The sequence below is a fragment of the Boleophthalmus pectinirostris genome, unplaced genomic scaffold (assembly GCF_026225935.1).
Source record: "Boleophthalmus pectinirostris isolate CB_2022bp ecotype Guang Dong unplaced genomic scaffold, ASM2622593v1 HiC_scaffold_14, whole genome shotgun sequence".
In the NCBI taxonomy this organism is placed as follows: domain Eukaryota; kingdom Metazoa; phylum Chordata; class Actinopteri; order Gobiiformes; family Gobiidae; genus Boleophthalmus; species Boleophthalmus pectinirostris.
The window spans coordinates 31,590,960-31,604,642 of NW_026571047.1; the positions used below are offsets into that span (position 1 = coordinate 31,590,960).

The 13,683-nt window shown below is 40.0% G+C and overlaps 1 protein-coding gene across 1 annotated transcript in view; it reads right to left on the bottom strand.

Annotated features, from left to right (window-relative positions):
* Positions 1-209: 209 nt before the first annotated feature.
* Positions 210-13,683, bottom strand: part of pax2b (paired box 2b) — a 113,250-nt gene continuing 99,776 nt past the window's right edge. Inside the window, exons 10-12 of the mRNA XM_055150567.1 lie at positions 4,754-4,855; positions 1,717-1,803; positions 210-283 (exon numbers count right to left, since the gene is read on the bottom strand). Of these exons, the coding sequence (XP_055006542.1) occupies positions 210-283; positions 1,717-1,803; positions 4,754-4,855 (263 nt within the window). The remainder of the gene's footprint in view (positions 284-1,716; positions 1,804-4,753; positions 4,856-13,683) is intronic.

The following is a 13,683-nucleotide window of genomic DNA, read 5'->3' on the forward strand; positions in this document are numbered from 1 at the left end:
TCCTGGTTTCAGATATGGATCTCCAGTCTATGGTGGTGGTTGCAGTAGGAATCAGTGGCAGTCGTAGTTCTGGTTCAGTCCTGGTTCAGTCCTGGTTCAGTCCTGGTTCAGTCCTGGTTTAGTCCTGGTTCAGTCCTGGTCTAGTCCTGGTGTAGTCTCAGATGTGGATGCCCAGTCTGTGGTGGTGGTGGTGGTGGTGGTGGTAGGGGTCAGCGGTCGTAGGCAGAGGCAGCAGTGGCAGGGCCCGGGCCTCTCGTCGTGGCACTATAATAATAAGGGGAACCTGAAAGTTAACAGAAGAACGCACCTTTGAAACAGCACACACACAGAGACTAAAACTCACTCAGACTAACCTCTCACCTCTGACCTTTACACCTTTTTACACCTGTACTCTCTGTTTTCACACACACAGACTGAGACTAAACCTGCACTGGATGTTATTACCGTATTTCTTGGACTATAAAGCGCACTGGATTATAAAGTGCAATATCAATAATGTTGAAGAGCGTGATGTATGTGATGTAAACGTGTACACGACCTGAGCAGATCTGACCAGAGTTTTGCGTCTTGGGCAGTGTAGACGGAAACGCTACGGCGGAGAGTGTTCAACTTTTCCACTCTGGAAGGTGGTTTCAGATTTTTGTGTTTTTAAGCCCAAAAAACACTGTCACTGTCTAAGCCAAAGGCACTTCTGACTAGGGATGGGCATTCGATGAAATTTTCTTAATCGATCGTCGGAAGAATTAACGATCGATTAATCATTGACGTTTTTATATTAAAATGATCATCATTATTATTACTATCTGCACTACTAATCTGCATAAATAAATTCAACTTTACGACATATAAACCGTAACGACTCTAGAGCCACATCAGCCCGTTTGACATTATAATGTGTTTAATGCGGCTATGTGCAACTCTCACAGAAACAAAACTTAAAACCACATGGATAATTTGTATAAATTAAGCAAAGAAAAAAAAACAGCTCTTGTGTCACTGATGTGGTTAAATTTCTGTTCGATTAAAAGACATGATTCAGGTGAATACAGGTTAGTGTGACCATATTTGTGTTTGTCCAAACCAGGACACCGTACGGGGGGAGGGAGGTGGGGACTCGTCATCGACATTGCGCGACTCTCACCTGGTAAAACTTTTTCCCTCTGGACACCGAAACATATGTGCTGCTTTATACACTGTGCACATGGACTCACACTTGTCCTGAACGCAACGGAAAGCGTGGAATTTCTTGTACAAGTCATCGTTAAATACACATTCGGCACGTTGTAGGCTGATCAACTGTTTGTGTCTCGCTCCTTCTGAGTGCAGAGAGACACATGTACGGACCTGTTTGGTCTCCCTACACTACGCACAGCAACTTACATTCAGTTTGTCTATTAAAATGAACGTAATCGATGAAATTCTTAATGATCAATTAGCGATTAATCGACTAATCATGCCCATCCCTATTTCTGACAAAATATTACTATACTAGATTAGGTGTTATAATATATTTATAATGTGTGTCTGTGTGTTTATAAAGTTGTGTCTCTTCTGGACTCTTCACGGCCGTGTTGTTTCTGTTTATATTTGACCTAAGGAACACAGTTTTAAATAAAATTTTTTGCACTTGCCAAAAACATTTGTATTTGTCTCTTTTTTATTTTTTCTGGTTCATCTAAACACAATAAACTGTATAAATGAGGTGTGTGTACTCACTTAGTAAAGCTGGGTTGCTGAATCTCCAGGCCTCGTTGTAGGTGGTGTACTGTGGGTGAGTGTACGGACTCCCCGAAAACTCACTGCCTGAAAACACAAACAAACAAACAAATAAACAAACAAATAAACAAACAACAAATAAATAAACCACTTGAACCCGAAATTAGTGCTGCAAGATGCATTGTAGTGGAATAAATAAATAAAATTACACTTATTTGAGTAGTGTGTTCTGTGTTGATTTTGACAATAGGTTTTAATAAAATTATAGTCTTTTAACTACAATTCTTTTTAGTTTTTGTCAGCAAAATCGTATATGCTCATTTTAGTCGACTAAATAAATAATTATTTTAGTTAAATAGAAAATATTTTTATTCTAGCGATGTATGGGATTGAAAAGAGGAGCATGGATCTAGTCTTGTTTAATGAGCATATTATTCGTTCATTTGTTTTTCAAAATAAAACCAAAAATAAGAAAATGAAATAAACAACAATTTTCTTCATTATTTGTTTCCAAAACCAAAATTAAGAATGACTGAACCAGGACTAAAACAGGACTGAACTAGGACTAAACCAGGACTAAAACAGGATTAAACTAGGACTAAAACAAGACTAAAACAGGACTAACCAGGACTAAACCAGGACTAAAACAGGACTGAACTAGGACTGAACCGGGATTAAACCAGGACTAAAACTTTTCTTTTTTTTTTTTCTTTTTTGAAAAAAAAAAAAAAAAAAAAAACAAAATCAAAAACTGAAAAAAAGAAAAATCAAACAAAAAAACAAAAACAAATCGTTATCCGTTTTTTAATTTTGGTTTTGGAGACAAATAATGAAGACATTTTTTTTGTTTTCTTATTTTTGGTTTTATTATGAAAAATGAATGAATTAATGCTACACAAATTTAGTTTGCTTTATTTAGTTTTATTATTTGACAAAAATATTTGTCAATTTTTATTTAAAAATGTGTATATTTACGTTTATTAAACCAACTAATTGAGTTTAAAATGGTCTTTGTGAACTAAACCTTCATTTTTAAACTGAAATAATCTCGCTAGTTACTATAAAAATCCAATTAACACGTTTCCAGACTCGTCCAGCTCTTTTACAAATAAACCACCGACCAAATTATCAACTAGAACCATTAAACTCCACTCGTTCAACGTGAAAAAAACGCTCGCCATCTCCGAAACCGGCGAAGCGACTAATTTATTTCTATTTTAGGTCATGCTAGGTTGCGCGCCGTAGCATGCTAAGGGAAGCTAGCTGTCCCTCGGCCCATTTACGAATATCTGCTCGCGCTAATAAACCGCTAGCTCTACGCCGCCGCTCTATGCATACAATTTGATACACGGCTATAAATTTAACGGCAAAATCCGCGTCTTAGCTGGCGGGGCTCGATGTGACCAGGATGTAGGCTTGGTTCAACACATTTCTGGTCTTTTATGGGACAATAAAGGCGGTGGTTTATACGGCGCGGGTGAGGGATAGGTTAGCTTTAGCGCCGCGTCGCCGCTCTCACTAAATCTTGAGGTTGTGGTGGAGTTAAAGGGCCGTTATCGCCGTGCCAGAGGAGGAAGGAAACGGGGGAAAAAAACAAACAAAAAGGGATGACTCCACACACGAGATTTAAAAGGGGAAGTGGACGTAAAGGTGCGGTGTGTGGAGGGTTCGTCACCAGGACTAAACCAGGACTAAACCAGGACTAAACCGGGGCTAAACCAGGGCTGAACCAGGGCTGAACCAAGACTAAATCGGGTCTGAACCAGGACTGTATCAGGACTAAACCGGGGCTAAGCCGGGTCTAAACCAGGGCGAAAACAGGACTGAACCAAGTCTAAACCAGGTCTAAACCAAGTCTAAACCAAGCCTCTATAAACATTTTTCACAACGGCCGGAAGTGTCATGGGTAAACGTCACTCAATATATCAGTGGGAATGTCGGTGTATTTATTATAGGACTTATTTATAGGACTAAACCAGGTCTAAACCAGGACTAAAACGGGACTGAATCAAGTCTAAATCAGGTCTAAACCAAGTCTAAATGGGGACCCAACCAGGTCTAAATCAGGACCAAACCGGGACCCAGCTAGGACTAAACAGGGACCCACCCGGGGCGAAAACGGGACTGAACCAAGTCTAAACCGGGACCCAACCAAGTCTAACGAACCGGGACCAAGGCAGGGCTAAACCGAGACCTAACCAGGACTAAACCGGGAACCAACCAGGACTAAACCTGGATCCAACCAGGACAAAACCGGGACCCAACCAGGTCTAATGAACCGGGACCAAACCAGGACAAAACCAGGAATGAACCAGGTCTAACCTTGGATCCAACTGGGTCTAACCTCGGATCCAACCAGGACTAAATCGGGACCCAACCAGGACAAAACCGAGACCCAACCAGGTCTAAACTGGGACCCAACCAGGAGTAAACCGGGACTGAACCAGGTCTAAACCAGGACCAAACCAGAACTAAGACTAACTAAGATTCTACAATTAAAATTAAAAATGTATTTCATGATGTAGATATTTGCATAGACAGAGAGATTTGTGCCGTTTAAATGCTCGATATTTGATCTGTGAACATCTGCAGCATTTAAACGGCACAAATCTCTCTGTCTATGCAAATATCTACATCATGAAACCTATTTTTAATTCAAATTTTAATTCTAATAAAATAATATACATAATTAGGATGCTCTGAATGCATAAGGTAAGTCAGGAAGAACTTTGGACAACTGCAAACTTTGTAAAATGAACTAGTTCTGTTAAGACGGCAACAATCAGGTACAGCACCTTTAAGGACTAAAACTGGTGGTGGTTTTTATTTTGTATAGTTTTGAACTTGATTTAACAGAAAAAACAAATGGGACAATAGTTAAAGATTAGGCTAGGATTCTGTTCAAACTGTTCAATAATCCCACGTACAGTATGTCTGAACATGTATACAGTACAGAGTTTTCCACTTTTAGAAGAAGATTTGATATTTTGTCACTTAAAAGAAATTTACTGGTAAAAAAGTTGTGTGTGAGACGTACCAGGAACCATGCCGGCGAGTGTGGAGGTGGGGTAGCTGCCCTGGCCAGTAGGGGGCACATGAGGGGGGTACCCGGGGAGGGTCGTGTTGGACATGTCCCGACCTGAGCAGACAAACACAGAGAGACAAAGAGATAAATATAATTAGTCAAGTAATGCACCAGCCACTGTACTTGTCAAAGTTGGACCAGGTTTAAAATGGGAAAATCAGAAGATACTGGAAAAGATAAAGTCAATTCAGTAGTTAAAGATGCACTCTAGATGCACAGTAGCTCAGCGGTCCCCAACCCCCGGGCCAGGGACCAGTACCGGTCTGTGGGTCGTTTGGTACCGGGCTGCACAGAAAGAATAAATAACTTACATTATTTCCATTTTATTTTAAATTATCTGAGTCTGAACAATGTTTTATTTTGAAAAATGATTGAATTTACTCCGTTACATCTGTCTAAGACTGATTTGTGACGCGTGTCAAGATGCTTGTCTTGGTCACGTGATAAATTAAAGGTTGTATGGAGGATTTTTTTGTTTTGTTTCAAATTGTCAGTGAAAGTTTAAATACCATTACAGAGACGCAGCAGCCTTGTAATTATGATGTCAAAAAAAAAAAAGAATGAAAATCTATCAATTGTGGACATAGTGAGGCCAGATAAACATCAGCCAATAGAAAACAAGGCTACCTCATTTTCTATTGGCTGTTAGGTTGTCAAATCAAACTTCCTACATTTCTAGTGTAAGTGACTCGCCGGTGCGCAGGGATTATGTGGTTTATGCAGCGGTTCTTAGAGGCTTTTTCAAACTGTCGCTTCCTCACAGTTCACACAAAGTTTGTTGCGACGGCGGACGAGAATCCACGACCAGTTCGCCGCAAAAGAAAGTCTGTTTTTGAGGTCGCTGAAAGAAGAAGAAGGAGAAAAGGAGCAAAGCCAAACTGAGGTGATTCTTGGAGATCTCTTCCAGCGATTGCGCGAATGAAGCAAACGAAGGGTCTAAAAACTGACGCGTCGGTCGCTAAATTATTTCCAGACAGGTCACTTCAACAGTAATTCTGAACTGGATGTAAACAAGTGCGATTTCTAGACTAAAGAGGCGGGAGGAGATGTTTCTACAGAGGGAGCTGTGGAAGAGGAAGGTGGTGTCACGAGTGCACAAGGACTGTTGCTGTATGTCTTTTCCCTTAAAAAATCCTCTATACAACCTTTAACCCTAATATTAAACCCACAAGCTGCAAAATGAGTAAATGATTCGATACGATTAAAAAAACAATAAAGGCTGAATCATGGCTAGGGGTGTGCAAAAATATCAAAATATATATTGTATCAAACCAAAAGTGCACTGTATCGTAGCCTATGTATCGAGGTATGTATCATATCGGCAACTTCTTAATGATACCCAGCCCTAATCATGGCTGTGACATTGAAAGTCTTTGTTAAACCACTTTTTGTGCAAAGTTATGAAAAACACAAACATTTTAATCATCAAAACTGTGAAAATGTCAAATGTGTCACGTAAACAAGTTTCCTTCCTCTGAACAAGCAAAAAACTGCAGCACTGTAACAAAATAATTTAATAAAATGTACCAATAAATTCTGTAAATTTTAGTAAAATGTACCAAAAAATGATCTTGGCGATATATATCGATAGAGCAGCCCACGATATTGATACTGTATTGATACGATATATTGATCTTTCAATATTTTTGCACGCCCCTACATACTACACCTTTAAACTCTTGAAGAAAAAGAAAACAGTTTCAGTTCTTCATTATAAACCGTGTTCATCAGGAATCCGTTTGCTTTGTTTATTATATTTATACTAAAATTGATAATATTTTAAGTCCAGAGACGCTCATTTTCCCCATAAAACACGTTTCCCTCCTCCTCAGCGTGCGTCTGTAACTAAGCCTGTACTTAACTCCCTCCTGTATTGATTCTGTTCGCTCTCTTCGTTTTATGGTTCTATTGAAAACCGTGTGGGAGCCTAAACCGCCTTCTTACACCCACCACGCGGCTAAAAATAAAAACAGGATGATGCGGAGTAATAAAGCAGGTGTTTGTGCAGCTGATTGAAGGATTCCACTTTGTCCAAAAACAACAGAATAGACTTTGAGATAAGACCTGTGTTTTACCTGACATTTTTCGGCGGTTTAAGTCTTCTCATCCTCACATGTGCTTCTGGTTATCGGCCGAGTGCGCTAAGAAGGCTGATTTCGCGTTTTGTTGACACTGGGTTACATGTAGGAAATTTGAGGTAATAAAACGGCCACACACTTTGTTTTAACGGTTTTAAAGGTAAGAGTCGCGCGCTCATAGCCAAAATAGGAAGACATCTGGACCGTCCAAATGGTAAGAAGTGCTGAGATTGTAAGCTGTTCGGCAAAGGATAATGTTTTGGCGAGAAAAACAGGCATACGAGGTGTTCTACGTGCATGTGTATGGTAGAATGTTCATCAGTTATGGTGTGACGGTAACACAGTGGCCACGTTTACATGACGTTTTTTGATTCTGAATTAATTGTTCTGAATCAAATAGTTGGTAATTAAAATATTCTCCTTTGAGTTTACATGGAAATAATAATTCTGAATTGTGGTTTACATGGAAAACTCGTTAAATCGTCTTTATTTAAAGGTTGTATGGAGGATTTTTTTGTTTGTTTCAAATTGTCAATGAAAGTTTAAAATACCATTACAGAGACGCAGCAGCTTTGTAATTATCATGACCAAAAAAAAAAAGAAAGAAAATCTATCAACTGTGGACGTGTTGAGGCCAGATAAACATCAGCCAATAGAAAACGAGGCTGCCTCATTTTCTATTGGCTGTCAGGTTGTCAGTCAATCTCCCTACGTTTCTAAGGTAACTATGCAGCAGTTCTTAGAGGCTTTTTCTAATTGTGGCTCTCTCGCAGTTCGCATAAAGTTTGTTGCGATGTCGGATGAGAATCGACGACCAGTTTGCCGCAAAAGAAAGTCGGTTTTTGAGGTCGCTGAAGACGAAGAGAAGGAGAAAAGGAGCGAAGACAAACTGAGGTGATTCTTGGAGATTCCTTTCAGTGACTGCGCGACTGAAACAGACAAAGGGTCTAAAAACTGAGGTGTTGGTCTCTAAATTATTTCTAGAGGGAGCTGTGGAGGAGGAAGGTGGTGTCAAGGACTGTCGCTGGATTTCTCTTTCCTTAAAAAAATCCTCTATACAACCTTTAATTCTGCTCAGTGTCTGGGGGTGGAGAAGGGTTCTGAATGGACAGGGACAGCTTGTCTGTTGTAGTTCCAGCTAAATCCTTTTTTATGGTCAGAGTGAGTTAAAATAAAGTTCAGATTAAACAAACATTAACAAAGCTTCACACAGAGCAGTGCTTACAGTTAGCAGCACACCTCCAGGATGACATCAGCTGCAAGAAATTTGGTTCAGCCAATATATCATTTTAGTGTATACTAGTAAATTGGTGTTATAAGACAATTTACTGGACACTGTTGGCCAAAAACACTTCTCTTGCAGGTAAAGAACTAAATATTTTATTGGAAGTGCCTTTCATTTAGACGGTGACGGTGTTTTTGGGGCTTAAAAACTCACAAATCTGAAACCACCCTCCAAGTTGAATCCGCTCCGTTAGTATTTTCGTCTACACTGCCCAAGACGCAAAACCCTGGTCAGATCTGCTCACGTCGCCTACAAGTTTACGTCACATACATACAGTACACAGAAACAAACATGTGGGATCATTTCCATGCGGCGGATCTTCAAGCTGCTCTGGAAGCTCTAATAAACTTACAGGAGGCTCCCAACAATTGTACAGAATCTGCAGAGACACTATTAGTGAACAGAGAAGGATCTGCAATCACCTCTGTCAAATTCTGAATGCACCAGGTCGTCGCAGGCGAGTCAGACGGATCTGGACGAGACCTGGAGAACCAGTCGATGGTGGAACAACTTTGTGGAAGGAATAGCTGATGAAAATTTCTGTATGTCCAAAGACGCTCTTGTTGCTATAAGTACAAACATACCCAATCGAATTCCACACACTTTTGCGTCACCGTTTGCGAGCAGATTTCCTCCCGAAAACGCTCGTCTAAACGTGGAATAAAAAGTGAAAACGCAACGCCACTTTTTTGTTTTCTGTTCAGCCCGTCATCATAGAAACGTTGATAAATAACAAAACCCACTTTTTACCGTAAGGTTTTTGCTGCACTGTGTGACTTTTTTTTTTGTTGAGGGTCCATTACCTGCTTGTTTCTATGGAGATATCATTGCTCTGTCCTGAATGTTCCACATTAAACTACTTTTATTCAATTACAGGTGATTTTACAGCTCAAAAATACCTAGAAAAACAAACATTCTGACGTGAGTGGGCTCGTCTCTCCACAGATCTGACCTGTAACTTGGTCTCGTTTTGGTCCATGAAGACAGAAAGGTTTAATGCCACACTGTGAAACATCCCAGACAAAGCAATAACGCGATAATCGAACCCTGCGACCAGAAAAGTGACACAATGCACCTTTAATTCGTGCACCTGCCTCTGTGTTCTGGCTCCATCTGCGTTGGATGAACTCGTTTCTTCATTACACAGTTCTCCCAGCGCTGCGCCCTCTCCTCTCTTTGTCAGCGCTGTAATTGGACCTGGCGTTTTGCACTGTCCCGGGCCCCGCGTGACCCCCTTCAGTCCAGAGGAGGCCCCCGCTCTGGCCCCTGGTTTAATACGGGCTTCACTGTGAGTCTATTCTAATGAGGTCCCACTCAAAGAAACATCCACGAAACAAAGCAACCGCTGACTGTTGGCTTATGAGTGCGGGCGCTGGACTTTGTTAACCCAAAACTTAAATCCGTCAACGTTACATCTTTAAAATAGGTCAGAAACATCTAGGTCTAGTCTCCCTGTGCAACGGGAATGTCAAAAGAATCGACAATCAGACACTAATAAAACATAAAATACAGTTCAATATGGAAGTATGAAAATGGTCGTGCATAAAAGTGGAGGTATCTGTTCGCAATTAGGGCCGGGTATTATTAAAAAGTTGCCGATACTATACATAGGCCACGATACGATACATATCTCGATACAGTGCACTTTCGATTCGATATTTCAAATCGATTCGATACGGTGCACTAAAAAATATAGACTAAATCATGGCTGTGACACTAAAAGTCTTTGTTAAACCACTTCTTGTGCAAAACTCACATGAAACACAAATATTTTAATCATCAAAACTCATCAAAAATCAAAATTCCTCCAAACAAGCAACAAAACTGTAGTAAAATATACCAAAAAATACTCTTGGCGACATCGATACAGCAGCCCATGATTTCGATATTGTATTGTCACATTAAACAATACGATATATCAATTACTCCAATATTTTTGCACACCCCTATTCGCAATGGATTCATATTTGTGATTGAAATGAAATGTATTGATTTCAAATGTTTTAAAGTAACTATCAGAGAAACTATCAGAGTTAACTTCTTTCTGCTCCTTTTCATTAATTTCTTGTATGTTTAGAGTTATGACACAGTTAATGTATTTTTATATACTTTGAATGCTATAAATTAACAAATAAATTAAGAATTAGTAACCGATACTAAAACTAATATCGAAACTAGATACTCATTTGAACAAAGTATCGATACTGAAATAGTCACATTCACAGGACAGAAATGAACCTTTCCTGAATAGCTTTTGAATGACCATTAATAAATACACTGCAAATCAAAGAGCCTCTACAATCCTTTTTTCTACTCAAGAATTCAAGCTCTCTGGTCTGATGAGAACCTGAATGCGTTTTGATCCAGTGCAGCACCCCAATATCGTTCTAGAAGGGTTTAGAATGATCAAGAAGTATAAGAGCACATGGACCATGATGGAACCTGCCTGGACCACTGAAGGATTACACAAATATAAGGCCACATGGGATTAGAAAAGAAAGGACTATGATTTAAATGTGCATTGTGTAACTTTTCTGGTGTAGGGTCCGTCAAAAGCTTTTCTCCATGGAGGTGTTATTACTTTGTCTGGAATGTTCCACAGTATGACCATACCTCCTGTCAAAGCCTGATCCCGTCAGATCTCAGACGCTCAGCAGGGCCGGGTCTGGTCAGTACTTGGATGGAGACCAGTGGGAAAATCAGGTGCCGCAGGGGGTCGTTGTGTCCTTAGGCAAGACACTTCCCCCACATTGTCTAGTATGAAAGTGGTGTGTGCGTGAGTGATAGTGATGATCAGAGGGGTCGATGGTGCAGATTGGCAGCCTCGCTTTTGACAGTCTGTCTCAGGGCAGCTGTGGCTACAATAGTAGTTTACCACCACTGAGTATGGATGTAAAGGGTCTTTGAGTGTCCAGAAAAGCGCTATAGAAAACTGATGCATTATTATTATCCTGTTTTTAAATCACTCCTAAAAACGCACCTTTTTTCAATGGCTTTTAATAAGTGACATGTATATTTCTTGTTGAGTATATTACAGTTTTTCTATGTTTTTAACAAGCTGTATTGTATGTGTACCATATATTTCCTTCTACTGCGATTGTCTTTCTGTCCTGTGTTTGTGTACAGCACTTTGGCGGAACTGTAAAGTTTTTAAAGTTCTTTATAAATAAAGTTGGAATGGTATGGTATGGTATCCATCAAACCATTTTCTTCGGCTTTATCTGGGGTCAGGTCACGGGGGCAGCAGTCTAAGCAGGGACGCCCAGACTTCCCTTCACCCCGGACACTTCCTCCAGCTCCTTGTATTTACTTCCTCCCACTCCTTTTTCGGACACAAGGAAAATTCTGCGTAACATTTATTTTGCCTGTTATTATAGAATAGAAATAGTTACTTTTTGTGTTATATCTATGTATTTACATTTTTGTCTTTTTTTATTATTTAGTTTTTTGGTTTTTTTATTTATTTATGTTCTATGTATTACTGTCCAGAAATAAATAAACATAAAAAAACATAATAAAAAGCTCGTCTGGGGGGATCTCGAAGCGTTCCCAGGCCAGCCCAGAGACATAGTCCCTCCGGTGTGTCCTGGGTCTTCCCCGGGGCCTCCTCCCGGTGAGACATGCCCGGAACACCTCCCGAGGACAGCGCCCAGGAGGCATTTGGAATCAACTGCTTCTCTCAACATTGAGGAGCAGCGGACCTTTCTACCTTTGTCAGAAAATAATACACAAACAGTGTAGAATTAAACAGTATCAATCTCCAGTAACCTCCAGCTGACTGTGGATTAGATCACCTTGGTCAGAAAAATCAGTGCTCGAGACTTTGTCAAAGTTTTACGTGCGCACGGGGTCGACGTGCGAGCCTTCACACTCCAACCGCTTACTGTGGGTGGATTGAGCAGTCTCCCCCTCGTATGACCTCGGCACAACCCTTTTATTAAAAACACATACATAGTTACACAACTTTGCGACAGTTTCCACTTCCCCCCACCACCGTCTCCCGCCTCATATCTCACTTTCTTAGAACACAGGTTCAAGGACTTTCAGTTCCCCATACATCTGCACCTAGACTGTTACAGTGACCTTTCGCACTTCTCTATTTGCACAGACGGTGGATACAATGCAGACAGAGCACAACATAATTTCATGGTTTCAAAACACTTTAACACATATAGGTGATGCAGAAGTTTCCATTGCTAGCTTATGTACATTTTAATAACTTCATTGCAACTTAAGCATTTCTCTAACAACCTTCATAAAGACCAAACCGGACCAAGTTACAGGTCAGATCTGTGGAGAGGCGACCCCACTCACAGTCAGAATGTCTGTTTTTCTAGGTATTTTTGAGCTGTAAAACCATCTGTAATTGAATAAATGTAAAGTAGAGCTGTTTAATGTCACACTGTGGAACATTCCAAACAGAGCAACGACATAGACATAGAAAAAAGTAAGTACACCACAAACAAATGCACCTTTAAAGCTCAAAATCACATAACACTGTCTAAATAAAGAGTGTTTTTATCATCATTGTGGTAGAGGTGCTTTTCCTTAGTATCGAAATTTGTAAAAGTTAGTATCGTGACCACATTAGCGTCCTCTGCTTTGTCTGAAACAGTTTTTGGTTAAAACCCTTAAAGCCCCACACAGACCGGGCACCTCCATTTACGAGAAGAATGAGTGTTTTACGAGCGGGTGCACAGGAGCAGAGCCAGGGGAGCCGGGGCGTAATGGGGTAAATATTCTTATCTGTGGATTAGACCCGGGCAGGAGGACGGCCTAGGCTTTTGGACAAACTGTAGACAAGATTTAAATTTAAAAGAAAGCGTGTTGTTTTTGATTGCGAAGAAGAAGAGATGAAGCGGAGATTTGGGTATAAGAAAAAGAACACTATATAAATAGAAAATAAACTGAAATGTATTTTAGAACTGAACAATTCTCAAGGAAAAAGTAATAGTATAGATTTGCATTATTTGTTGGAAAATCAGAAATAAGTCCACGTTTTAAACACATTCAGGAGCATTTATTTCCATAACTAGCTCTGATATTTGGTTGTAGCAGAGTCAATCTTTGCAATTTGAGAAGATCTAATTCAAAATCAACTAAAATTTTGATTCAGTTATGATTAATTAGTCAGTCAAACAGGTGGGACCAAGTCTTTGCTTTGCAAGCCCCAATTAAGTCTCAAGTTTTTGACCTCAAGTCCAAATCAAGTCCCAAGTCATATACAGGGAAGTCCAAGTCAAGTCTCAAGTCACTGGCCCATAAGTCCAAGTCAAGTCCAAATCGTCTGGTTTGAGCTTTAAGCTTTGAGCTTTAAGTCATATAAGAGTTGTAGAAATGCAAATTTTTCCTTTTTAAATGTCTTGACAAGATCTTAGTGTGAATCATTACAGTCACAATAAAAAGAAATCAGATTTAAAAGTGGTTCTCATGTCTTCTCAAGTCACTGACCTTCAAGTCCACGTCGAATCCCAAGTCTTAGTCCATTTCATCAAGTCAAGACTCAAGTCCGACTCGAG